The 15,492-nt window shown below is 34.8% G+C and overlaps 1 protein-coding gene across 2 annotated transcripts in view; it reads left to right on the top strand.

Moving 5' to 3' along the window:
- CCSER1 (coiled-coil serine rich protein 1) overlaps positions 1–15,492 on the top strand; it is an 870,293-nt gene that overhangs the window by 623,501 nt on the left and 231,300 nt on the right. Inside the window, exon 8 of one of the 2 annotated variants that reach the window (XM_033214832.1) lies at positions 12,879–14,435. The exons of the other annotated variant lie outside the window; for it this stretch is intronic. Within the exon in view, the coding sequence (XP_033070723.1) occupies positions 12,879–12,902 (24 nt within the window). The 3' untranslated portion in view covers positions 12,903–14,435. Of the gene's footprint in view, positions 1–12,878; positions 14,436–15,492 lie in introns of those variants that run through there. 2 annotated transcript variants of the gene reach the window in all.

Consider the following 15,492-nt stretch of genomic DNA (forward strand, 5'->3'; position numbering starts at 1 on the left):
GGGCTCAAGAGATCCACACGCCTGGGCCTCCCAAAGTGTTGGGATTATAGGCCTGAGCCACCATGCCTGACCAAACAGGGAAGTTCCAATAGGTGTCTGTGGTAGGCTCTTAAGATTGCACCAATGATTCTCCTTTCTCAGTATTCATGATATTGTATAATTCTTCCTCTACTGACTTGCTCCACATGAATAGAATATAGAAGAAATAAGTTGTCACTTTCATGATTAGTTTACAAACAACTGTGGCATTTGTCTTGGGTGCTCTAACTCACCCTCCCTCGGTTCACTCACTTTCGTAAAAGCCAGTACTGTCATGAGGCCACCCTGTGGAGAGGTCCAAATGACTACTTGGAAGCCAGTTTTCTGAGGCCTGCCAACAACCTTGTGAGTAAGTAGATGCAATCTTTGAGTCAAGCTTTAAGATGATTATACATCTAGTCAGGAGTTGGAATCCAACATCATGAGAGACTCAGCTGGAGGTACCAACGTAAGCTAGGCCTAAAACTGTGAAATAATTGAAACTTATTCCAAGCTACTGAGTTTTGGGATAATTTGTTAAATAACAACAGATATCTATACGGATTTTTATTCTTAGTGTAGCATGCTGCTGTAATAAGTCTAAAATATGCAGGTCACTTTGGATCTGATCAGTAGATTTTAAGGAGAATGTTAGTGAAAGTGGAAAGTGCCTTGACGGAGCTATTGCTACATGTCATAGTTTTCAATAAGGCTGAAGGTTAGGACTTTCAGAAGATTTAAATAAATGGTATTGGAAACTGGAGGAAAGATAATGCTTATTATGTATCTGAAAGTTTAATAACACCATTGATTAAAGTAAGGCAGAAAATAGAAAATGTGCCTAATAAACTGGACGATGTGCCTAAGGAGATGTCTTAGGAAAGAGTTGAAGATGCTGTCTCGTTTTCTCTAGCAGTACATCTATAAGAGGAGAGAGATAAATTAAAGGAAAGATTGTTAAACAAAGAGGAGCCAGTGCTTGTGATGGCTTTGAAAATTCTCAACCTCTCTAGAAATCAAATAATGCTACATTTAAGAAATGGCTTCAAGCAAAGATCAAAATCAGAGTACTTCCAGGAAAATGTACTCTAAAAATGAAAGTGAGGGTATACATAAAATCTTCTGTCAAGACCTCAGAAAGATTAAAGCTGGTGACTCAGAGAGCCCTTAAAGAGATTAAGAGCATACCCTCTGTGTCCTCTGAAACATTATTATAGCTTCTAGAAAGTTTAAGGACATTATTGCTCCTCCGTAGAAGTAGAAGCTCAAGATAGAGAAGGGCTTATCTCAACAGATTTTTGAATGTGGCTTTTGTCAAATGATATAAACCCCAAGAAGCTTCACAGGAGGCCCATGAAGTTCTTAAGTTATAGACGCAGAAACATTTTCAGCTTGAACAAAGAGGGGGAACAGAGACAGTTTAGAATTAGAAGAAACTGTTTGGACTCTCAGTATTATGCTGATAGGGAGTAGGCTGAGAGAGCTGTTCAACTGAATGAGGACTCAGAGGGCAGAACCAGACCCCAGCAGTTAAAGCCAAGAGCCATGGAGAATTATACAAAGTTTTTTGACCTTATTGATTAACTTCCAGTAATTGCATAATTGGACTTCAGAATTGTTATAGGCCAGTGCCTTTTTCGCACCTGCCATTTCCCCCTTTCTGAACGGAAATGTCTAAAGCAGTTACCTTCTCTCTGTATCATTATTATCTATTGTGTTTTGGGGGAACCAATATCTACTAATTTTGAGATGAAGAAGGAGTATATTCAAGGACACGTATTTATGGAACTAGATCTGAGGTGTCTACACCATGGCTGAACCTGATTCAGATGACAAGACTATTTAATTTGAGTAGGTGCTATAGTAGTATCAAACTTTTGGCATCTGTGGAAACTTTTGGCATCTGGTTGTTAATTAGAGGCCAATAGACAGAATATAGTGATCCCCAATTATCCCTGCCACCTGCTATTCAGACCCTCATATAATCGCCATTTTTTGAGTGAAGGCTATATTTATTAGCTTGCTTCTAACAAATATGATACAATGGAACTGATGGGAAGCTACTGATGATACTAGGTTTTGAAGAGGCTGTGGAGCCCATCTTTGATACTCTGGCTCACTCTCCCTTGGATCCCTTGTCCTGGTAAGGCTTGCATGTCATGAGGCCCCCAACATTGAGACCTTCATGAGTGAATTTAGAAAATGATCCATCAGCTCCAGTGGATCTGTAGCTGAGAAGACCATAGTCCTGGCCTACAGCATGATTACAACCAGAAGAGACCTTTAGTTACAAGACCCAGCTAAGCCATACCCAAATTCCTGACTCACAGAAACTCCATAAGATGATAAATACTTGTTCCATTTAATGTGCTGTGCAGCCATAGGTAACTAATACAGCCCTCAATAAATGTTTGCTACCAAATATATGTGAGCGGAAGGTTAAAAAACTGTAAATAAAATGAGAAAAATTAGGTCCTATAAGTATTAACATTTTGAGACTGGGACATGGGTTATCCAAGTCAATATTGCAATAATAACTTATATAAAAGAATGAGTTATTGAACAAGATTTTAAGTATCTTAATATTGTGTTCAAATGTTAGGGGAAAATCCCAGAACAAGTAACATTTCTTATATCAACTATTATTTCCTTGCTATCCTTTAGTGTATTCAGTGGTTACCATGCATTATGCTATCATTGTATACCTTTTTCTTTCTGTCATTCTATTTTTCTCTACTGACTTTTTTTTATGCCAAATCTCTTTCACTATCACTCTCTCTCACTGCATTGCTTCATTATTTGTCTTTCTTGAGATTTTGTTTTCTGTCTCACACATGTACACACAAAAGCACAACCACATGCAAATAACTAAAATAATGTAGTTACTGATGTAGTAAAAATTATAGGAGCAAAATAAAATTTCTTGCTCAATAGTTTACTAAGTCTAAATAGAACAAGTCATTTTAACAATAATGCAAGGGAAACCTATCACCTAAGTTGGAAGAAAAAAACAATTGTAATATTTTTAATTTGCTCCATGAGAGAAAAATTACTAGAGATGAGTTGTTTTTTAATCTTTCAGAAATTCATGATTATCCTCCAAGTACAGAATATCTGTTTGCATGGGATTGCTTTCACTCTCATAAATATCGCTATGGTATTTAATGCATTGTTGGCTATTCAACTTTTTATATACCTATGATTTTAAAATGCCTATACTCTGCTAATATTTACATAAATTATAATTAACCTTCTGTGACTTTTATCTTTATAATGAAATGTTCATTCAAAATAAAATGTGAAATATTATTTTTCATTTCTAATGACATTTTGCTTTTAAAATATTCTAAGATTATTAGTTTGATTTATTTAATTAGTAAATGTTTAAAAAAAGAAAATATGTTTTTCATTAATTGTTACATATAATGTATTATTTCTCTTATTAGTGATTTGATAATCATCTTTTTTTAGGTAATATTGAGGGAACACTTTTTAAAATGGAGAAATAGATGTTCTTAAAATGTGTTGACCTATTTATATCACCTTATAGATTTATATTTGAATTGGTAGATATAAATATCTACTGTTTGTACATTCCACTATTTCTTTTCTTTTAGCTAGAAAGGTATAATGTTAAAACCCTTTTAGGAAATAAAATGATTTTATTTAGAAAATGCTGGACACTAAAACAAGACAAAGCAAAACAAAATGCATATTTTTGTAAAAAGTGAGATACTATTTTTATTACAAACAACTTTAAAATATTTTATGTTGAGTCATAATGCATGAGGTGGCTTAATTCGGAAATTTTCAATTTTGAAGCTATTTCATAGATCTCGATATTGGCATGGGAAATTGGCTTTTTGAACCTCAATGAATAATACTTGTTGTTCTTCTTAAACACAGCTTTGTGTGGTGTATCCTCTGGTTTCCTATTACTATTTCTACACTATTTTGACTTAAATTTGTTTCATGCAGTAATTCTTAGGTGTCATTACCACTGGCACTTGGTAGGAGCTAAAACATATAGCCAGTATAAATTTTGCCTATATGAATCCTCAAGTTTTGGTCTTTGTTTAAATCCCAGGTGCTGTCATACTAAGACAAGAAATTACACAATTCTCATATAACCAGCTTTAGTTCTATAGTGACTTTTCACCCTGAGAAAATTTGATCTAAGGCAAGAAAGCTACTAACATTTATGTTATTCAATAAAAAAGGAAATGATTTTTCAAAAAACATATAACATATACATAAAATATCAAATTATAAACATACTTCCTTATTTCTTAGAGATGATCCTATCATATTGTTATTCAAAGATAGTGTTTTACTGAGACAGGGAATATTATGATTAGAGTTTTGTGTTTGAGTCAATATATTATGACAATCATGTCATAAAAGTCTGAGAGAAAATATATGACAAACTTCAGGTTAATTACTATTTATTATAAAAATTGAGACCAGTTTTTGAGAGGTGATGAGTGAGAGACATAATAAATATATACTCATGATGTATTGATTACTGTTCATATATTCTAACAGGTAAAATTTCTCACAGAACATGTCAGGTATAGCTTACAGTCACTACTGCAACAAGATGCAAATATTTCAGTGTCATTCGAAAAACTGACAAGAAATTTTAAGTTTCTTATAATGTATCCATCAATCACTAGACTCCTTTCATACTTGGAAATGTTGGGCTTAAGTTACTGTAGAATTCAAACATTTGAGTTGTGGAGTAGCAGATAAAATGAAGCCTCAAATCATTCTCTAATCTGAAGTACATCCTGGCAGAATTACTGTGACTTGTCTGTTAAAATTGATTTCCTTTTAAAGAAAAATAGGCTTTTCTTATAGTGTCAAAAAATGTTATTATCTATTATGTGTCTTTTCTTGTGACAATCCTTTCCTTTTATGTCCCAGAAGGAAAAAATATTATTTTTCCTCCCAAGTTTTTATATCCTATTTTACTCACTAAGGAATAATCTGTGTTGCACACAAAATGAAATACATTCCAAAACAGAGTAAAGGGTAATGTTTAAAAATGAATATAGAGGTCACACACAGTGGCTCACACCTGTAATCCCAGCACTTTGGGAGGCCGAGGCAGGCGGATCACCTGAGGTTGGGAGTTCGAGACCTGCCTGACCAACGTGGAGAAACCCCATCTCTACTAAAAATACAAAATTAGCAGGGCATGGAGGTGCATGCCTGTAATCCTAGCTACTCAGGGGACTGAGGCAAGAGAATTGCTTGAACCCAGGAGGCGGAGGTTGCAGTGAGCCGAGATCACGCCATTGCACTCCAGCCTGGGCAACAAGAGCGAAACTCTGTCTCAAAAATGAATATAGAATGGGCAAACATTTGTAATACTACTGATTGCCCTTAATTCACATCATCCCTGTTGTTTGACTTTATAATGCTTTTTGCATGGCAGCCTTGAAAGATGAATTGATACCTCAGAATTTTACAATGTGACTTTGAAGTCTACTAGGGAACCTTAGGCAAACAACTTCCTTTAGGACACTAAAATACTTGATGGGGTTTGGGAGGGAGTTGCTTTGTGTTAGCTATTATTGTTAGTGATGATGATTAGGTTTGATGTTATTTTGTTTAATAAGACTACTCAGGAACAAAAAGCTACCTTCAAATACCTTCCCACCTCATCTCCAATATTTTTTAAGATTAGACTTTATCCACCCTAAATTACATCTATATTGAATGGAAAACCAGATGTTGGTATTTTCTGCACTAGTGACTTAATGATGATTTATTGAACTGTAATGCTTTGTAATTAGAATATTTCTAGATAAAAACAAAATACAATATGGGAGAGCCCATAAATTGTAGTTCCCATCCAAAATTACAATAACTTTATTTCCATAATAGCAGAAGAGAAATTAGAATGTCTTGAGGTAATAGCTCACACATTTAGAAGAAGAACTTCAAATATTGAAAGAACATACTCATTAAAGTAGAAGTTAGATCGGGTATTCAGAAACTTCAGCATGCTGTCAACAGATATAAAAATGCAATGACATTCATTTTTTGATCAATTACATCAGAATTATGCTGCCTAAACACTACATAAGCTATGATAAAATAAAAGTTGGTAAGTTATAAATACTATAAGTGCCTTGGGAGTGAGATATAAGAGCACATCACTTTTATTTAATTTCTAGTTAGTCTGTGAGATTGAACTCTCAGTACGTATTTAAGGCCAGAATCTTAATTATAAAATGACTGTCAGGTTACATTTTGACCTCAGGTTAAAAAAAAATATTAAGAGCATTAATTTTTTTTTTTTTTTATTAATCAGAGTTTAACAAAACAGCATGGTAAATTCCTGTGAAATTGATTTATACTTTCTTCATTTACCTCTAATCTGAAATATATTTTATGTTTAGATTTGCTTCCTTAGGATTGTGACTTGATTTTTCTCTTTGCTCAAAGTTACCTGTAGGTGTGTTATTCTTTGGGGATAGTGATAGTTAAGAAATGCTATTTGAAGGCTTACTTTATTAGAAGACTTAGTTACTAACATTTTCATGATAATATAATGAGTCATAGAAAATTTGCATTGAGATTTATTGAATAAACCTGACATATTTAAACTGTTTGCCATAATCATGAGTCTAACACCTGTATGCCACAACAGTATTTTAAAGTACTATACTTTGCACCTTCTTCACTAAGAATTGATCTGATAAATTCCTTTTTGCTAGATTGTGTCATGTCCATCTTTTTAATACCCTCCTTGTTCATTATTAAGTGCTGTTAGCCATACTGTCTAATGAAAGGTACATAATATCAAGTCTGATTACTGCTCTAATGTTTTCCAGGCATGCTTGGTGATGAGCCTGGCATATGAAACAATTTCCTACAGTAATAAAACTAATTAAAGTAGGCAGTCATCCACACACCACTTCCTAATGAATTATAAGAAGCTCATTAATCTCATCCACTCTTACTCCAAAAAGTCCACTAATAGGACCTGTAGGTAAGAGTACAATCCTCAGCCTTAAAAAATGGACAGCTGTCATAAAATCAGACTTAAGGATTTAAGTTAAAAAATTACAAATTGCTAATCAATGTTGTAAATGAAATGTGTAGCATCTAAACTCTGCTCAGATTATTTATTGACAAGATCCTTTTCTATTTGAGTTCTCCTATAATTGATATAACAAAGAAAAAAATGATTTATTGTAATATAATGACTCTTCACCACCTCAAAGACTACGGTTGAATTAACCATCTCACATATCCGCCTATATAGATCATATGAGAGTCATGAATTGAGTACTTGAGATCAAGTGATAAAGCATAGCCTGTTTTCTTTCCACAGAGGACTGGAGTATCTTCTTAAAATGTCAAAACATAATAATAATTATTCTTTTGTTAACTCTTCTCCAGTTTTGTGAGGTGCCTGATCAAACAATGTAACAAACTATTACTCCATTCAGTTACAGATAGTTTGGCGATATAGAAACAGTTTTACAGTAAAAGACATAAGATTGTAAAATGTAAAACACGGAGAGACCATTTTTGAACTACAAATGTGAATAGTAATAAAAGATCATTTTAAGGGGGATTTTGTTTTATCTTCATTATAAGTTGATTTTTTAAAATGCAGCAGTTTCTGTTCTGAAGCTGATTACTGTTGTGCCACATATGTGGACTTCTTTCCTTAGAAGTGACTAATAAATATGTAGATTTCAAAATTAATGCTGAATAATGTTAATGGGTTAATTGTAAATAGGAAAGTACATTTTTCACTTAAGGAATGATCATGTTCAAAATTGTTATCTACATCTATAAATTTCTGGCTAATATTTCGTATTCTTTATGGAGTAAGAGATTGGATATTTGGCGCAGAGGATTTTCTTTTGTAAAACAGATGTTTAAAAATCTGACCACTTTGGTAGGTAGAGGTTTTCCTAAGCCTATCACTGAGAAAAATATCTCCTCATCTAGAATCAGCTATCTAGTTGCCATGTGTGTGAAGGAGAGTTGGTTCTGTGCTGTGAACAATTAGGGGACCTGACTTTGGCAAAGGCTTCTCCATCATCTAGTTGTGTGGCCTTGAGACGGTAGCTTACACAGCATGTAATGCATCTTTCTTCGTAAAATGAGGGGGTTAGGCTAGAGCAGTGTATCCCCAAATATGGAAAGTACCAGATAGTAAATTTTATGTTTTCAGTAATTCTTGGATACAACAGTAAAATAATTGTACTGTATAAGGTAACGCAATTCCCCTTTTAAATTCCAATTCAATTCTCCTGAAATCAAGGAGGTAAGTTTTGTGCTGTAAGTCTGTAATACACTGGCATATCTTACTTTTTGTTTTGATAAAGTGGGTAGATCACCTCATAGTTACTAAGAGACAAGGGAGACGTGTTGCTGAACAGAAGAATTTTGAATTTAAGTCTTTTGGTTAAAAGAAGAAAATTTATTGAAAGTTATCTTAAAGATAATAGAAAATTACACAGAAGTCTTAAGAAAATGTTCACAGCTCAAATTGACCTTGTTTTGAGCAGAAATCCTTATCTGAAAAAGTCTTGCTCCAATTAGTAGACTTAATTAATGCCAACTATTATAAGGTAGCTATCTATTGAATAAACTTTGGTAATAGACTTTAATGTTAATAGGAAACATGACTTATCATCATAATATCCAACATTTGTTTAATGCTTAATAACTAATGTTTATTAAATGTTTGGAAGTCAGGCACTCCTAAATTCTTTATATGTGTTAACACATGGTAGTGTTCACCATACAAGTTAATGCTAACAACAACTTTATTAAGTATGCACTAATATTTTCCCCATTTTACAAATGAGGAAACTGAAGTGCCAAGAGATTTAAGCAATTTGAGAAAGGCCAAACAGCTGGTAAATGACAAAGTTTTAAAAATTCTGTAAGTACCCAATACTCTATGCATTTCTGTCTCTTATTGTTTCATATCTCACCATCCCCAGTAATCCTTATTTAACTTCATTGTCTCCATTCTCAATGATAAGCTTGTATCTTTCAACATTATATTTGTAATATCTGGCACAAGACAGGCACTCAGAAGGTATTTGTTGAAATTTGTATGAATGATTAATTAATCAATGAATCTGTGCTATAAAACAGACAACTTAAAAATGCCTCTAAGTGCTGGGCACAGTGACTCATGCCTGTAATCTCAGCATTTTGGAAAGCCAAGGCAGGTGAATTGCCTGAGGTCGGGAGTTCGAGACTAGCCCAGCCAACATGGTGAAACCCCATCTGTACTAAAAATACAAAAATTAGCCGGGTGTGGTGGCAGGTGCCTGTAATCCCAACTACTCGGGGTGCTGAGGCAGGAGAATTGCTTGAACCCGGGAGATGGAGGTTGCTGTGAGCCGAGGTAGTGCCATTGCACTCCAGCCTGGGCTACTGAGTGACTCCATCTCAAAAAAAGAAAAAAGAAAAAAAAGCCTCTCAGCTAAGCATAACTTATTGGACTTTAAGACCTCACACTTGGTACTTCCTATTTTCCTCCTTGACTTAGTTTTCTTCTGATTATCTGTTACTAATCATGGATAATTTAAAAACTGCTTTCATGAATACTAGAAAACCGTGCTTTCATGTCAGAATGTACAGGTTCAAATGAATATGCCATCACTTATCTCCATCTATGTATTTAACTGCATGACTTTGAAAAATGTATTTAACTTTCTCAAGAGTTTCAGTTTTATTATCTGTACAATATAGATATTAATATCTATTGCATATAGCCAGCAGGATTGTTGTATTAACTACTTTAAACACATCAAAATGTGTTTAAAACCACCAAGGAATTCTCAGCATATTGTACATGTGTTATGAGGCAATATAACATCATATTGAAATAGCTGGAAATTAAAGCCAAACAGACCAACTATTGCTGAATAGTTCTGGGAGACCGGTACAATGGTTATACATCTAAAGCATTAATTTCTCAATGCTTAATCACAAAATACAAGTTCCTAACTCAGGGCAATTGTAAAGGCTAAATTTGATAATATGTTCAGAGTGCCTGGCATACAGTTAAAACCAAATAAATATTAGTTGATCTTGTTTGTCATAGTATTCCTTTTCAAAAAAAATGTTTTCCTATTCATTTGGTTTAATATCTGGGGAAATAAAAGACTCAAAACTGAATATGTTTCCTCGACTATTTTCCTGGAGTTCTCAAAAACATAACCGCTATTTTTGCCTGTAAACAAATAACTCATATTATCTTGAACACTGTGCTGCTTAAAGCTATGACTCCAAGAAGTAGAAAATGCAGGACTAACAAAAGCTAATTTGTTGAGTCTGTATTTTACACATCAGTGGCAATTGGAAGACTATGATAGGGAGAAGATTTAAACTCTATCCTTGTATTCACAACTCCCTAAATAGAAAGAAATGCAATTCAAGCATTTGAAAAATATATTGGAAAAGATTAATTTGAAAATAGAATGTGCATGAGTGCATGATAGATGTATCTCTTGTTGGATGACTGCAAGTAAGCCTTGCTGTGAAAATATCTAAGAAGCAAAATTTATTGTAAATAAGTTTTCCATTAAATGGCAGTATATTATTGGGAATACATTTCTTTTTTTTTTTTTTTTTTTTTTTTTTTTTTTGAGACGGAGTCTCGCTCTGCCGCCCAGGCTGGAGTGCTGTGGCCAGATCTCAGCTCACTGCAAGCTCCGCCTCCCGGGTTCACGCCATTCTCCTGCCTCAGCCTCCCGAGTAGCTGGGACTACAGGCGCCCGCCACCTCGCCCGGCTAATTTTTTTGTATTTTTTAGTAGAGACGGGGTTTCACCGTGTTAGCCAGGATGGTCTCGATCTCCTGACCTCGTGATCCACCCGTCTCGGCCTCCCAAAGTGCTGGGATTACAGGCTTGAGCCACCGCGCCCGGCCGGGAATACATTTCTTAAAAAAAAAAAAAAAAAACACACACACACACACAATGAAACCCATACACAAACATTTTTTTTAAAAAAAATCTATCATTCTGCAAACCAGCACTTCAGAGATTACACATTTTTTCCTGTATCCTGCCATGTGCCTGTGGAGCGAACATTTTTTTGAAGTGAAGCAAATGAACTGCATGTGGGATACTATGTTTAAACTAGAAGGCACCCTGCAACCTCAAGATTCCCAATTCCTTAGAGATAAGGGATAGAGATTGTTAGTTGACTTAAAAAAAAACAAAAAACTATTAACTCTCAATCATATTGAATTACTATGATGTATTTCAAAGTCAGATGTATTAGTAACTTGTAAAAATTACTTCAGACAGTATTTGAGCATTTTCCCAGAGTACTTAGGACAAAATCTATAATTCAGGGCCACTACTATCATCCTAGTTAAATATACTTTATCTCCTTCTTCTAATATTGTAATAGCCTCATAGTTGGTATTCTCACTTCCTCTCTTACAACCTTAACTGCTCATCTTATTTCCTTCAATGGACCTTCCTTCAGATTTTTGCAAATATTATGTCATGTCTCTGTTAAATACCCTTTACTGCTTCATTCAGTCTCTGTATTCTTAAGATAAAGTCTAAGAAGCACAAATGATATAACTTATTTTCCAGTATTTCAAGTGCCATTCAATCCAATTGTGCTTTGATATTTCATCTACACTAAATATCTTTTATTTCTTTGAAATTTCTGTGTTCTCTTTTACACATTCAGGTGTTTTCTTCCTCTTTTTCTGTGGTAAAATCTTACTGATACTTCTGATCTCAAGGTATACATTACTTCTTCAAAAAAGACTGGGCTAGGTTTTCCTAGAATCTAATAATTCTCTTACATAACACTCATGATACTTAAAACAAAACAAAACAAAAATCTGCCTCTTGTGCAATTTGAATCTGTCCCTAGCACTATTTTATGTGCGGCTGCATTCTCAGCTCTTTCTTTGCCCAGTGGCTAGCATTTAACATTCACTTATTCCTAAATGCTTTACTGAATAAAAGTTAAAGTAATGGGTGTTATGAGTTCAAGCTCACACCAGAATTTCCTCAAGGGTTATGCACGTATCCTTACAATTTCAGATACTGTAGTAGTCACTTTGGTGATCCTCTCCCCACACAGACATTCTTCCTTGACACTGAGCCCACGAGCTGAAAAATACCTGATTTTTTTTTGAAGCTAGGGCTTGGACATGTGACCCAATCCTGGCCAATGGACCAGAGGAATAAACTGGATGAAAAGGATACTTGTAAGGAGAAAATGTCTTTCCCATTATTAAATATAGTTGACTGAGAACATGCTTTTTTGATCTGTATTTGCCTTCCAACAACTCTGAGGAATCAAATCTGAAAACCAATGCCAATCCTTTGCAGATGGGTGAAAATAAGATATATAATATGTGGGCCTTTGATGATATTCTTGTGCTGCTGAATTAACCGAGCCTGGAACCACTCACCTCTATTCATCTTGTTATATAAGATAATACATATAATTTCTTTTTTCAGCCACTTATAAGTAGATATCTTTTTATTTACTGTCAAAAGAACCCTCACTGATGTAGATGCCCTCAGGACTTGATCCTCCCTGAGTTCCTCTTATGCAGTTAGGATAATCATCTGTTAAGAGTAGGGAAGCCTAACTTATTTACTTCTCAGTGGGGACAAGTTTGATCTTTAACTTGTGTGCTCTCATTTTCCAAAAAGGAGATAGACCGGAATCCTAAAAAAGTAAGTCTAAATATCAGTGTCCTTTTATGTTTCCCATCTAAATTATCTCTAAGAACATTTAAGGTTCACTGAAGATCTGCAAAATAATTCAAGCAAAATGCTGAGTTGGTAGAAGTATAAGGACTGTTATTTATTTTTGTTGTTTTTACAGACCACATACTCTAGGGAATTCTGAAAACCTGACTAACATCAATTGAAGATTGGGGTTCAAGAGGCCTAGATTATCCACGATGACTTATTCAAAAGTTGAAGATGAAAGGAAAGAGTAAAGACTTTTTCCATCCAGTTCTGTAGTCTGAAAGGAAAAGAATTAGGCAAAGGGCAGGCTCTTCTATGTCATTATATTCATTCAAATGATGCTCTTAAAATAATAATGAACTAGGGAGACTCTGTGGGCAAGACAAATGGGCAGGAAACCTCCTTGCTCCAAGAATACTCCTTTGTTACTTTATTAAAATATTTTATTTTATAAGGGTAAACTAAATTGACTGAAGTATCAACATTTCTATATATGTGTGATCTTTAGAGACCAGAAACTCTCATTGTATTAGGCTGTTCTTGCATTGCTATAAAGAAATACCTGAGACTATGTGATTTGTAAGAAAAGAGATATAATTGGCTCACAGTTCTACAGACTATACAGGAAACATAGTAGCATGTGCTTCTGGGGAGCCTCAGGAGGCTTCCAATCATGGCGGAAGGCAAAGGAAAAGCAGCCTCATTGTATGGTGAGAACAGAAACAAGAACAAGGGAGAGTGGCTGAGAGGTGCCACACAGTTTTAAATGACCAGATCTCACAAGAACTCAATATCAGGAAGACAGCACCAAGCCATGTGGGATCCACCCTCATGATCCAAACACCTCCTTCTAGGCTCTACCTCCAGCTTTAGGGATCACAATTCGACATGAGATTTGAGCAGAGACAAATATCCAAACTACATCACTCAGAATCTAGAATAGAAAGAGTATGCCCCATAGCACTTTTATTCTCTACAGAAACAGATACTGTGCTGAGCTCAAAGAATAATAGTGATTTATCAAATGTGAATGTGCAAACCTCTTTTGTACTGTATCTATGGAATCCTGGTTACTGGGGCTTTGAGCCACTGTCCCATAAAATCTCCTAATACTACCTAACTGATAGCATGTCTTTAAAAATCTAATTTAATGAAATGATGGACATAAAGCCCATGGAACTAATTGTGTAATCTTCTATTATTTGATTAGATGTTAAACTTGGAAAACTTTTTTTTGATAAAATATGAAATATATAAATGAGTTAAATTGTTGTGACTTTCCTTGTAAGATTAAAAACAATAAGGTTTTTTTTTAATACTTTGTTTTCTGTCTTCTCTTGAAAATAGCTTTATGTGTATTAAGCAATCTTGGCTTTAGATATTAGGGACAATAAAAATTTATGCAATTTTCCCAGTTTTCTATAGCTGTTGTTTGTAAGTATGAAATCCTGTCTTTTGTTACTGAAATATTACCTTTTATTTTAGCTTTTCTGATAACTTTTACATTTGCCTTGAGCAAGTCACTTATCTTTTCTATTTCTATTTTCTATATCAGTTTATTTATGAAAGACAGTAATGATTGTGATGTACTTTACAAAAAAAGACAAAATCGTATTGAAAAGACTGTTGAATATGAAAGCAGTGTGTTAAATGCCAGATATAGGAACAAATATGAAGAACATTTCTATTATATTTTGCTAAATAGATTTAGTACTGTGAAAGGCAGTAAAATTATTTCCAGATAAACTTTCTTGAGTATTCAAGGATTAATTGTCCAGGATAAGAAAAACTCCAGAGTTTGGATTATATTGCATATTTCCTGTTCTGCCTTCACTGAATAGTTAATTAGAATACCACCAGGAGGCGTCTTCTTGGGTCATAGATGGAATATATTTGTGGGCAAAAATACTTTTCCTTAAGGAATTTGTAGACTAATCTAAGGAAATAAAAATCAATTTTAACTTTAAATTTCAGCCTAATTAGAAGATCACTCACACATTCATTCATTCAATTGATATTTATTGAACTCCTTCTCTGTGAATGTTATTGGACTAGATGATTTGAGATGTACAATGACAAAATATGACTTCTATCTGCAAAGAGCTTATCCTTAATAGAGAAGTTAAGAAATATATAAAAATAACTCTATTAAGGCTCTTTTAGTGAGTGTTGAAACAAAGGCAGGGAAAGCAGTTACGAATATTTCTAACCGGATAAAAAGGCAGCGGCAATGGGAATTGAAGGAAGTGAACGAATTAAAAGAATTTTGAGTGAAAAAGGGGATTGTTTGTCAGCTGGATATGGAATGTTGGGAGGTGGTGAGAAGTCAAGGGCAGGGATTTTTTTTTTTTTTCTTTTTCTTTTTCTTTTTTTTTTTCGAGAGGGAGTCTGGCTCTGTCACCCAGGCTGGAGTGCAGTGGCGCCATCTCGGCTCACTGCAAGCTCTGCCTCCCGGGTTCACACCATTCTCCTGCCTCAGCCTCCTGAGTAGCTGGGACTACAGGGGCTGGCCATCACACCCGGCTAATTTTTCTATTTTTAGTAGAAACGAGGTTTCACCATGTTAGCCAGGATGGTCTCGATCTCCTGACCTTGTGATCTGCTGGCCTCGGCCTCCCAAAGTGCGTTTTGAGATGGAGTCTAGCTCTGCCACCCAGGCTGGAGTGCAGTGGTGCAATTTCAGCTCACTGCGACACTAACCTCGGCCTTCCGGGTTCAAGCAGTTCTCTTGCGTCAGCCTCCCAAGT

This window comes from Trachypithecus francoisi, unplaced genomic scaffold (assembly GCF_009764315.1).
Source record: "Trachypithecus francoisi isolate TF-2019V2 unplaced genomic scaffold, Tfra_2.0 Lachesis_group1, whole genome shotgun sequence".
Classification (NCBI taxonomy): domain Eukaryota; kingdom Metazoa; phylum Chordata; class Mammalia; order Primates; family Cercopithecidae; genus Trachypithecus; species Trachypithecus francoisi.